Below are 12,315 nucleotides of genomic sequence, written 5' to 3'. Positions count from 1 at the left end.
TACAAGTACTTCAGAAAGTAGGACAAACACAGAACTAAGAATATTAGAAATAGAAAATATGCAGAAAGAATTAGTTTAATACCATATCTGCAAGTGAAATGTTTAACAGAAATCTGAAATATTTAGTGAACTACCAAACCAAATTATTAAAACAATTGGACTAGCAGTTATATTTTACCTTGTTTTGTTTTGTATAGTAACAAAGTCTTTGAGGCCATGAGTCTCAATCTTCTTATCTAATGGGACTGTCTGAAAAATGTACATAAGGTGTTACATGTTTTGTCATTATGGCAAGCAATTCTTGATAAACAAATTGCAATCATGACAAAACATGTAACGCCTTATGTACATAGGAACAGTCAGTTACTATGCCAGAACTAATTTGCTTGCTGAAATGGTCACAACTATACAACTGGAAGAGCATCTGAAACATGGTTATTAACAATGTCTCTTACTTGCCTAATTTGCCAGATAATGACTGAAAAAGTACATGCATCCTTTAATAAATCATGATCAGAGAGAATCACACCTTTCACTCATGGACTCATTGTACAGTGCTATATTTCAGCAATACTTCTTATGGGCATTTGCATACACAACCAAACAGTTTATAGTGTGAATTCAATCCACTGGCAAAAAAGAAAAATTGTTTATTTTTTTACATACACTGTGTCACCATGGCCTAGTCTTCCACCATCTCCACAACCCCAAGAGAAAACTTCACCATTTGCTGACAAAGCAAGATAGTGATGCCCATCAGAATGTGCTGCAATCTTCACAATATTTCTGGAAGCTAGACTCTGCACCAGCTGTGGTCCCTGCAACACAAACAAAAGTAATTAGCTTATAACAATTTCTTATGTATTCCAGGAAATATTTTTCTTAAGCTTTTATCAAACATGTCAAATCTAACAAATCAATGTAAGCTTAAGGAAAAAAAGCGCCAAACTACTATTTAAATCTAATAAAAATTATAGTCTGAAGTTATTTTGTTCCAATACGCACAAAGTCATAACTATATAAATGAAATTCTGTTTATCTTAGAGGCAATCTTAGTGATAAATATTTTTGTTTGAGAAACTGCAGTTTGAGAATAGTGTTATACTACCGAGCTAAAATACATTTAATATCTGCCAATTTCTACACTGTTTCCAAGGCCAGCGTCTCAGTGAAAGCAATTATCACTGTACTCTAATCCTCTAGCTTGACAGAAACTATGGAAATCAGATACATTTAATTAAACCAACAGAAGAGATAGAAGCCACTGCTTCTGAAAATTCAAAAACAGAAATAAAAGCTCACAAAAATCAGCATGCATTCACCTACTCTTCCAAGATACTTAAACAGCAGACCTATGGCATGCCATAATGCCTAAGAGAACGCGTTCTTGAAAAAGGTCAGATAAAACTCACCAGTGTATCACTGTTGTATGCTTGTGTATAAACTCGCCCATTCCTAGATAATATCAGAAAACGTTTCTCTGCGCAGGCAATCTGCACAACACCAAGACTGGCAAGTCCTTCACACTGAATTGGACCACTCACATTAGCATAGTATTTCCAACCTATTAAACCCCAAGCAATGACCTCCTGCAAAGAACCCTAGAAAATAAGAAATTCTGTAAGCATTCATTTTGAAACATGCAATTTATTTAAAAAGCATGTAGAAGATTATTATTGTTTACTGTCAGCAGTCAATGAAGCACAGCTATTAACAGGGTATCAGAAATAAAGATTTGCATGCATTTTATTCAGTTTAACCTGTAACAGAACATGCTATAAGTATCTGAATCAAGCGTACAGAGATTTTCAACATGGGAAGCTTAACATTAACTAGGGTTTGATGTAGCTGAATTTGTTGGTTTTTACTGTCGGTTTTGTCAAACACCCAACATATTCCCTCTGGTCTTGGGAATTTTCTCTGACAAACAATGGGAACAGCTGAAAACACAGCTGAATTAGCCTTGGAGTTGTGATAAGAAAGAATGCTTCCCAAACCACAGAATTACATTCTTAGGCTGACTCAGAGAGTTCTGAATGCCATTAAAGATATCGAAACAAATTTAGGCAACTCAAAGTTACTTTGTGAAAATAAAGAAGGAAAATTAGGCAATCTTTAGAGTTGCTAACTTTGAAACTGAAAACTAGTTATAATTTTAGGAAATACATTAACTTTGATGCTGCATAAGTTACCTTATGAGATGTAGGAGAGCTACACTGTGGAGGCATACATGGAGTGGCAAGACGATCCAAGTGGGCCATGATCACAACAGCTGTTTGTCTCAGATCAATTGCTAGTTCATTGTCCTGTGGTAAAGTCAGATACCTAAGAAAACTTTCATTTGGACTCAGAGGATAGGTCAGCAGCTGAAAAAGAAAAAAAGAGCAGTTGGAAGAATATTTCAGTATTTCCATGCTGCTACACAGACAGATAAAGAACATACTTGAGTATTTGCGCAAGATTCAACTCTGCACATGCTCTTTCTTGAAGGGAAATCTCAAATGCATACGTTGAGAAAATATAGTGGTAACTGCAGCAATAACTGAATAAAACAGGAAGTTGATAAAATGCACTAAGTAGTTTTATTACACTCACAATCTCAGTAATATTTGCTGGAAGTTGTAGTAGAACTATATAAAAACAATTCAAGTATGCAGAAAAGATAACAGGCCATGTCTGTAATTACTTATTACAAAAGCATTAGCTCTGGAACACAATGTTTACCCATAATTATACTGTGGAGTTCCTTCATCTATCTCCAAAAACACAGAAGTACAAAGAAAACCAAACACCAGTGAATGCATACATACATGTGCACACACACACGTCACTTGGAAAATACTATTGTTAAAGCCCAAATTTTGTTTGGATAGTTTTGTTTGAAGTTAATTTAGCCAGCCAATAAAATTTGTCCCTTATGCATAAACCAAGGATAAGTACCTGAATCTCTTCCTCAGAATTGGGCACATCTTTATTACACACTATACTCTGAAATCTTTGTAACAAAGGTAGAAGGGGTGCACTTGTTCCCTGTGCAGATCGCTCATTATCAGTTTCCCTTGTTCCATTATCCCAAAGCTGAAGCAACAACATAACTGCAGACAACATTTGGCTGAAAGAGAAAGTAAGTTTACATCTTTCATTAGTAAACGTTTCTCAGGAAACCATTTTAGGTTAAGATAAGTTACTTTTTACATTTTTTAATTTAATAACATAAGAAGCCACATCTTTCCATTTGAAAGAGGGATCAAAATATCAAAAATGCATTTTCCAATCTAGCTAACTTTATTGCATTGCAGAAAATGTTTGTGTGCTTTGAGTCACAATTACATAAAACCAAAGAAAACTGAAGACAGGCACTGCTCAAGGCATTCCATTAACAACAATGGCTAAAAAAAATCAGTGCTCATGCTACTCACCTTAGCGTGCCCCTCTGCACTGCCAGTTCTAGCAATATAGCAAGTGCCAGGTGCTGGTCTTGCAATGGAATGTTCCCTGGTCCTTTGGTACTGGGAGCTCCATGCACATCTCTGTTTAAAAATCAAAAGATTTACATTAGCTAAGAAAGAACCAGAAACAATAGATATTTTTTAAACAATACCACACATCAAAAACCACTAAACTTACAGAATAATTTAAAATTGTTAATGAAAATGTACGTGGAAAGAGTTAGCTTCTCTTCTTAAGGAAACTTTTTGGACTGACACTAGAATTTAAATCGCTCCAGGCTTCTCTGTCTCTTCTTCAGCTCTCTTAAATATACTAAGAACATGAAAAACACGTTTTCACAGGTGAAACACAAATATTCCTTATAATATTTACTATAGAGATGTATTTGCAGTATTCAAAAGAAAATTTTTTGTAACAACTGTGAAAGAGCACATTTAAGAGTCATCTTATAATAGGTGAAAGTAGGAGAGTGCTTCAAGTCTAAAGGGAGTATCTTTATTTCCCCCTCTATGCATAGAAGTCTGCATTATATTACTACACTGGAAAGGCACAATTAAGTGTACACAAATAATGTATCACCAAAAGCTTCCTTTTTATGGATACAACCTACATTAACGATATAATATTTTTAGGGAGGATCTATGCAGAGTGATTCAGAATACTCAAGTTTAAATTTTTCTTAAAAAGTTATAAGAATTAAATCATGTTTAAAGAGCTTCATTTCAACAATTTACATACCATTTACTTGTTTGGTGTAAAATTAGAAAACTTATCTTTTTATTTTTTCATAAAATATTCTGCTTACACCATCATTTGGTAGGAGATGCAAGTTTGCCATTAAACAGATACTTCAGCAATACTCAAAAAAATAAACTTACCCAGTCACAACAGACCTTAGGAATTTAGTAGCTCTTTCCACCACTTCCAACCATACAGAAGATACAGTCCCTTCATCAAAAAGGGATGCCTCTGGAAGAGCTCGTAGTGCATCAAGTGATTCCTGTAACAGTTCACTGCACAGGTCTGCATCTTCACCTAAGGATCATAGGAGTATTAGCTACAAAAATTTTTAATATAGAATTTTGTGGGGGGTTTTCTTGGTCTCAAGTTACAAGTTACTTAATAATATGTATATACCTGCTCTCAATTTTCACACAAACATTTTGACTGCAAGACCTCTGAAAAACAACCTGCTTCACAAAAAATGTATTCAGAAAGGTGACAAGTCTTAAAACAGCCTGTCCCACTGTGTATCTGCTAAGGTATTCAGAAAAAGAACTAGCCTAGACAAAGATCCAAACTGTTGCAATCTGAACAAACAGCACAGACTGAGACAAATAGGTAAGTCAATGTGACAGTTCTCATGTGTCAAACTTTTGAGCGCTAGCCTTTGAAACATGACAGATGTTGACAATACACAAACTAAATACAGTTTTCACACTACTGCTCCAAAATTATTTTCTAAACTACTATCCTGCCGTTACATTGCGACCTATCTTGTCTGAAGAATAAATCTAAGTTTTCTGAAACCTGGTATTAATAACATATTCTTTTCATGAAAACTGCATTTGTATTGCTAAGCCTAAAAGTAACCCAGGACAATACAGCAGCCATATTGGCTTGGATGGCAATCTGCTCAGGCATCTCTGATCAACAGTTAGTGGTGCTTTTACAGTATCTTATAAACATAAAATACAACTATGGAAGTCTTAACATAAGTATTTGTACAGAGCTATACATTTAATACAGACACATGATTCAATGGATCACCTGCCTTCTAATCAGAAATACATACAACGTGCTGCTACAGGGGAGACCTACCTGACCTCCACGCTCTACGGAGGAACGCAAATGCAAATGAAAGTGCTGCTCGGGATCCAACTCGTGCAAGTCCTTCGACACCTTTGCCTACAGGTCGTGGGCTAAGGGGAAAAAAATACATAGGCATTGTGTCTATACAGCTTTATAATACATGTATTTAACAACTACATAGATTGAAAATAATTACACAATGTATGTACTTGACAATTTTATAATTTATCTATATGCATGCACATATAATTATACATTTTTTATAAATAATTGCAACTGCCTCAAAATGTCAACGAGCAAAATTTACTCTCATCCTAACTAATTCAATCCCTGACAACAAAAAGCTTCATACGGAATAAACAAAACAGACTGCCATCATTGCCATAAGAGAAGTTTCTGAAGGTGCTTAGAGTGAACTTACGATATTTTACTAAAAATACACAGATGTAAGATACTTCACATACTTATTATTTACCCAGGCTGTTTATACTGCTAGTGTATTTGAGCTGCATAAACTAGATTCACAGACTTTTTTTTTTTTAATGTGAACCTTCAATTACAGATAATTTCATTGCTTTTTTTATTGTCTGTCTTTCCACTCAAATGTCCTATGTCTCACTTATCTCACATATCTCACTTTGCAGCCACTGTATTGGTCTGTGCACCGAAGAGAGATAGCTAGAATTTTTATTTATACCTCACAAAACATTTCTACCAACTTTACTTTTTAATCAAATTATCGCATTAATCAAGCTGACAAGCTTTTAATTCTCTACCATTTTCTCTTAGGAAGACACAATCCTTTTATTTCTATCTCATATGACAATGAAAGTGAACTGCTCAGAGCTTCTTTCAAGAGAGAGAAATTTTAAACTAGCATTTTTAGCAGTCTGGTAACTTAAATACACCAGCGTTCTTTTGAATCAAAAAACATTCTTCGGAGAATAGATTGTTCAGTGAAAGACATCACTGTCAGAACAATCCCATAATAACTAGTCTACAATCCTACTTACTGTCTCCTTCAATTTTAAAAGCTAGAGACAAGCTAACAAAAATTTGCTTGGCTGAATTGACTGTTCAGTCAGACAGACAGCAGTCTAATTCAACAATTGACAAGTTTTTTTAATGCCTCACTTGACAGAATTTTTCTATTTTTAGGTCAAAAAAACGATCTGGGGAAATGGCTTTAAACTGGAAGAGGGTAGACTTAGACTAGATATTAGGAAGAAATTCTTTACTGTGAACGTGGTGAGACTCTGGAACAGGTTGCCCAGTGAGGCTGTGAATGCCCCCTTCCTGGAAGCATTCAAGGCCAGGCTGCATGGGGCTTTGAGCAACCTGGTCTTGTGAGAAGTGTCCCTGCCTATAGCAGGGGAGTTGGAACTCAATGATCTTAAATGCCCCTTCCAATCCAAACCATTCTATGAATTATAATAAAAGCCATCAGCATCATAAGTAAACATCTGCCAAGGAGGAAAACTGTATGGCAGATAGCACCAGATACCTTAAGAAATAGAAACTTGTCCATGCATGAGAACAACTCGTTACCTTTTCTTGTCCACAGCAGGCAGAGGGATACTATTGCTCTTCCACTTAACTTTGACATTCTCCTGAAGAACTGTTCTGTTCAACGCAATAAAATAACGTTCCAGGATAACAAGCCTCTGCTTTAGCCGCATAGCTGAAAGAGCTGTTGTGGCAGTTTGTGTGGCCAGAGTCTGTTGTTCCTTCACTAGTACATGTAGGCATTCTTTCAATTCATTCACATCTAAAAATCAGAGAAAGATAAGCATTCATCTTTGTTACATACATTGCCCACAAATGTCAAGACAAATTAAAAACCATTAGTTGACCAGAAGTCTAAATTGCAAAACCCAGTGAAATTCACTGCTTCTGTATTTAATGTGCAAATGCTAATAGTATGTATTACTTAATTACAAGTCATATTTAACAGATATTTAGACAAAAGCTAAGGTTATAATCAGAACTGGTATTGTGTGAATACATCTGAACCTTTATATTTCATGTCTGAAATGAAAACATCATAGAAAATATTTATGCAAGTGTGCCATATAACTTGTTTGTTTGGAAAACTCTTATCAGCAGCAGGCGTCAGTGCTAGACTTCTAAGTACAAGCAACAACATGGAGGCCATACTTTCATTTTCCAATGATATACATTATCTTAAGTTTCTCAGAAGTCATAGAATAACTCTCAGAAGCTCTAGGGCCACTGCCAAGAAGTGGTTAGATTCCGAAACAAATTATGCAAGAAATTTAAAAGACACAGGTATCAGCAGCGAATTGAAGATGTGGCCTGTGCAGCAACAGCAGATAACTAATTCTTTGCTAACCAAAACAAGCATTCCACACTCTACAGTCCTAATAATGTAATGACAGATGATAACAACAACAGCTTCAAAACACAGAATTTGGGAACAGTGTTTTGTTGCTCTTGTTTGATTGACTTGTTTAGTTTAGTTTTGTTTGGTTGTTTTTTGGTGGTTTTTTTTGTTGGTCAGTTTCTTTTACATTCTCTGGAGATTTATTTCCTAGGATGAAGATCAACTAAGTTTCTTCTTAAGAGAGGTTTTTCCTTTCCCTCTATTGGTCTGACAACAGGGCCACCAAAAAAAAAAAAAAAAAAAAAAGCATGTCTACATATATGTAACAGTGTTTGTGAAAAGATGCCTCAAAGGAAAAGAAAAAAAAAAAAAAACACATATTTTGGAGTAGCAATTTCCAAGCTACAGAAATGCACTAGTAGCAGCCTTTGGAGCTCAAAACTGTATCTAATGAGACATGAGGCTTTTTTTTCATATGTAACTCTACAAAATAAATCAAAGTTTTGTCCCCTTTCCGCAATGCATCTCCGTATATCCAGGAGAGTGGGTATTCAAGTGGCCTCTTCTACCACTATATCACATTGCACAGTTGCATACAGCTCGTTGTCAGCCTTCACCCCAACCTGCTTTCAACACTGCTACTCACATTTCAGTATTTCGTGGGTTAGATTCCTTTCCCTGAGGCAGTCTGCATTTTTCCATCTATGAGGAACAACTTACTTTTTTTGGTAAGAACAGATGAAAAAGTGTTCCTTGTAATCTAGACTTCAAAAACTAGACAAGAGCAATAGCAGCTATCACACACATCCATACTTTAATTCACAGAAGAATATGACAAAAGAGCCAAACTGTCCTTAGAATGTATCCTATAAAATTTCCTGGTATGGCTGACAGTCAAGAGATTGCACACAACTACTTCAGATCCCTACGTAAAGTAAGACAAAGCAAATACCTGCTTAAAGCGCATTTGGTTTGTTTGGTTTAAGCTTATTGGCAACCTTTAATGGATTAATATGTTAGTTTGCAGCCTGAAGCTCCAGCATACTTTGAGGTCAATAACCACAATTTTGAAGGAAAAGTCTCAGCTGTGAAGTATTAGCACTACTCAGAAGCAAAATTAAAATTGCTACATGCTCTGAGGCTAATGCTGTTACCTAAAGCATGACTTAGCATTTATCTTGTAACAGAACACCATCAGTGCTGACATACCAGTATCACGATCTCTCTACATAAGCCAACAGAAAAGACAAACACTGCTTTTCTTCCCTTCCTAAATACACCCTAGCAATCTCTTAATACCACTGGGACATAACAGTGAAACAGGAAACAACCAATGCTTCATTTCACAGACAGACTTTTTAAAATATTATTCTTTTTGGCAACCTATTTCATTCTGCTGGTTAATTTCCAATATTACATTCTCAAATATCCACAGGAATATTAAAGACATAGTCAATGGCACTTCTATTACTGCTTATGTCCAGGAAAGACAAAGTCTACGCTTAGTGTTAGAGAAATCAAGTAGACCCCAGTTCAGCAGTCTACAAACAGAGCTATAGTACTCGTAATTCCCTCCTAGCAGAAAAATTATCTAAAGGTGAAACAGTCCCTAAAATTGCTCCCAAGAGTTAAGAATGACATGTTCTCCTGTGACAAAGCCCTGCCTTTCAAAATAACATGTTTACTAAACATACATCATGGGGATAACTGGAAAGAAACAGAAACAGAACACACAGAGACTACCTACATTCTGATCACAACTCCTTATTTCCCTGAAATACTACAACTGCTCAATTCTAGAATTGGTTCCAATCAACCACATTGTTTCTGTTTCCAAGATCCCCAGCTTCTCTGTTGCAACTGATGATACAAACTACAGTACAAACTCTGAATGCATAAAAACCAGAAACCTACAAAAGTACACAGCATACATCAAGTCAAGCAGAACAAGTTCTCAATCGAACTGTTGCATACACACTGTACTACATCTGTGTACCTACAAATATGCAGGTGTATATACATATATATATACACACACACGTACATATACACGCACAAGGCTTTTGATACGGTCCCACGTCAAGTTCTTATCTCTAAACTGTTAAGATATGGATTTGAAGGGTATATCATTCAGTGAATAAGTAACTGCTTGGATAGTCGCAGTAAGAGAATTGTGGCCAGCAGATCTATATCCATGTGAAGGATGGTGACAAGTGGTGTCCTCCAAGGGTTTATCTAGGGACACAGTGGAATCAAGTGTACTCCAGGCAAATTTACTGACAATACCAAGCTGTGTGGTGCAGTTGACACAACAGAAGGAAGGGATGCCGTCCAAAGGGATCTGGATGAGCTTGAAAAGTGGGCTCACATGAACCTCATGAGATTCAGCAAGGCCAAGTGCAAGCTGTTGTACTTGGGTCAGGACAATCCCAGATGTGTACAGACTGGGAGAAGAACACACTGAGAACAGACCTGCAAAGAAGGACTGGGGGATCATTGTAGATGAAAAGCTGGACATGAGCCAGCAGTGTGTGCTTGCAGCCCAGGAGACCAACTGTATCCAGCTCTGCATCAACAAGAGGGGTGGCCAGCAGAGAGAGGGAGGGGATTGCCCCTCTGTTCTACCCTCATGAGTCTCCGTCTGGAGTACTGTGTCCAGGCTTGGGGCTCCCAGCACAAGGACACAGAGCTGTTGTAGAGGGTCCAGGTCCATGAAGATGATCAGAGGGCTGAAACACCTCTTCTATGAAGAAAGACAAAGGAAGTTGGGCTTGTTTGGCTTGGAAAAGGGACTAGGAACTAGGGAGACTTCACTGTGCTCTTCTGATACTTCAAGGAAGTTTACAAACAGGAGAGAGACCAATTTTTTACATGGTCTGATTAGCGAAAGGACAAGAAGGAATGTCTCTAAACAAAAAGAGGGGAGATTTATGTTAGATGTTAGAAATTAACACTTCCCAGAGGGCAGCAAGTCTCTGGCACACACTGCCCAGAGAGGTTATGGATGGCCCATCCCCAGAGGCATTCAAGGTCAGGTTGGATGAGGTCCTGGGCAGCCTGAGCTAGTAGGCGGCAGTCCTGCCAACAGCAGGAGGTTGGAACTGGATGAGCTTTAAGGTCCCTTTCAATCTAAGCCATTCTATGATTCTATGACATTCATAGTTGCACTCAGAAAATTCATTCCCAGTAGTTCAGCAATGCATGCTCGTGATAACCTGTAAGATACTCAGCATCACATTCAACGATCTGACAACTGATTTATTTGAGAAAAAACAAACTTTTTAAAAACCTCAAAGATTCAGTTCTGTTTCAATGCAGAAGATCAACATAATACTTCAAGATAACTGGAACTAGATAGAACACAACAGTTTCAAAAGAAAAATTTCACAGTATCATTTACTATCACTTCAGAAGCAAGTTATTTTGCTTTCCTGTCAACAAATGAAGTTGAATTAAGACAATACAAGAGTTAGTAAAAGGAATCAATCACAATTATTTCATCACCACTTACGCACAAAAAGAACGGCTGGAAGGAATCTAATTTTGAAGCATTTAGCCTTCTAAGCATTCAGTTACAACACACTATCTTCAAATACTTCAAGACTACATGTAAAAATAAATTCATGCAGAAAATACGACGTAGCCTCACCAACATTCAAACCATTAAAAAAACTGAGTAATTAGCTTCAATGACTTTAGTTTGAAAAATTCTTCTCCTCTACTCTTCTCACTTAAACTCCTAAAACTGCAGCCATTTTAGATTGAGAAGCGCAAGTAAAGTCTGGAACAGCTATTTCAGACATAATTTTAGCTATAGTAATCCTACATCTCAGTTATCTCAAAGCTGGATCAAGGACTGTCTTTATTAGAGGTAAGTTCTTCAGTTTTAAGTGAGCTGTATCTACACACTTCCTCTTCTTTAAATCTACTCTTACTACATAAACAAATCTATATTTTTTTTTAATATGAGTTTCCTTCTCAGAAGGATTTAAGTACTTTAAGGAATGGATCAAGTGAAGTTGGCCAAATCTGAATAATACATATTACAAAGGAACTAAACAGACTGATGAGATAACAGACTGTTAATAGTAATGATTCAAATTTCACCTTAGAAGGTTACAGGGAACTCTTTAACCGAAAGTGTTTATGTCAGTCCTTGATGCTAAATGCCTCTTGCCAAACTCTGCTTTGTGAATCATTTTATGAAGAGTGGAGACATTATTTACCTAATCCGTATGTACAGCGTAAGACCTGAAGTCATAACATACAAGCTTAAATTCTCAAGTTAACATTAGCAAAATACTTGTTAAGCGACAACTATAATCAGATATGTTTCTGGCTGTCGTGGAGAGATATATAAGGGTTTTACCATCTTCTGTTAAAACTCATCACACCCCTCCCATCCCACAGCAGCTAACATAACTACATGTCATCACTTCTTAATTCATCCTGCCAGAAATTCCCTGCATTAGAAGGAAAAATACCAGCAGTGTTTAACCTAGATCATTTGACAGAATAGGGTTAAGGAGTGATGCGCTCTTTGGTTATGTCAGCAAACTTAAGGGGGCAAAGCAGGCAGCTAAAGACTGTAACTTCTTAAACCATCTCAGCCACAGACAGAACACTAACCTGACATGAGTCTAAGACAGGTTGCCTACCAAGGCATGTCTGCTCCCTTTTTAGGATTTTAATTGGAATTAACATACTAA

At 36.7% G+C, this 12,315-nt stretch overlaps 1 protein-coding gene across 3 annotated transcripts in view; it reads right to left on the bottom strand.

Annotated features, from left to right (window-relative positions):
* Positions 1-12,315, bottom strand: part of HERC2 (HECT and RLD domain containing E3 ubiquitin protein ligase 2) — a 102,838-nt gene that overhangs the window by 71,114 nt on the left and 19,409 nt on the right. For 2 of the 3 annotated variants that reach the window (XM_042809470.1, XM_042809472.1), the window contains exons 4-11: positions 6,811-7,030; positions 5,272-5,372; positions 4,329-4,485; positions 3,420-3,530; positions 2,941-3,112; positions 2,193-2,366; positions 1,413-1,601; positions 667-818 (exon numbers count right to left, since the gene is read on the bottom strand). In XM_042809470.1, coding sequence (XP_042665404.1) covers positions 667-818; positions 1,413-1,601; positions 2,193-2,366; positions 2,941-3,112; positions 3,420-3,530; positions 4,329-4,485; positions 5,272-5,372; positions 6,811-7,030 — 1,276 coding nt within the window. The remainder of the gene's footprint in view (positions 1-666; positions 819-1,412; positions 1,602-2,192; positions 2,367-2,940; positions 3,113-3,419; positions 3,531-4,328; positions 4,486-5,271; positions 5,373-6,810; positions 7,031-12,315) is intronic. The other variant, XM_042809471.1, reaches the window with a different exon arrangement.

Source organism: Centrocercus urophasianus, unplaced genomic scaffold (genome assembly GCF_019232065.1).
Source record: "Centrocercus urophasianus isolate 14NV4802_14NV808 unplaced genomic scaffold, USGS_Curo_1.0 seq_12, whole genome shotgun sequence".
NCBI classification, from domain to species: domain Eukaryota; kingdom Metazoa; phylum Chordata; class Aves; order Galliformes; family Phasianidae; genus Centrocercus; species Centrocercus urophasianus.
This window is presented reverse-complemented; position numbering and strand designations above follow the sequence as displayed.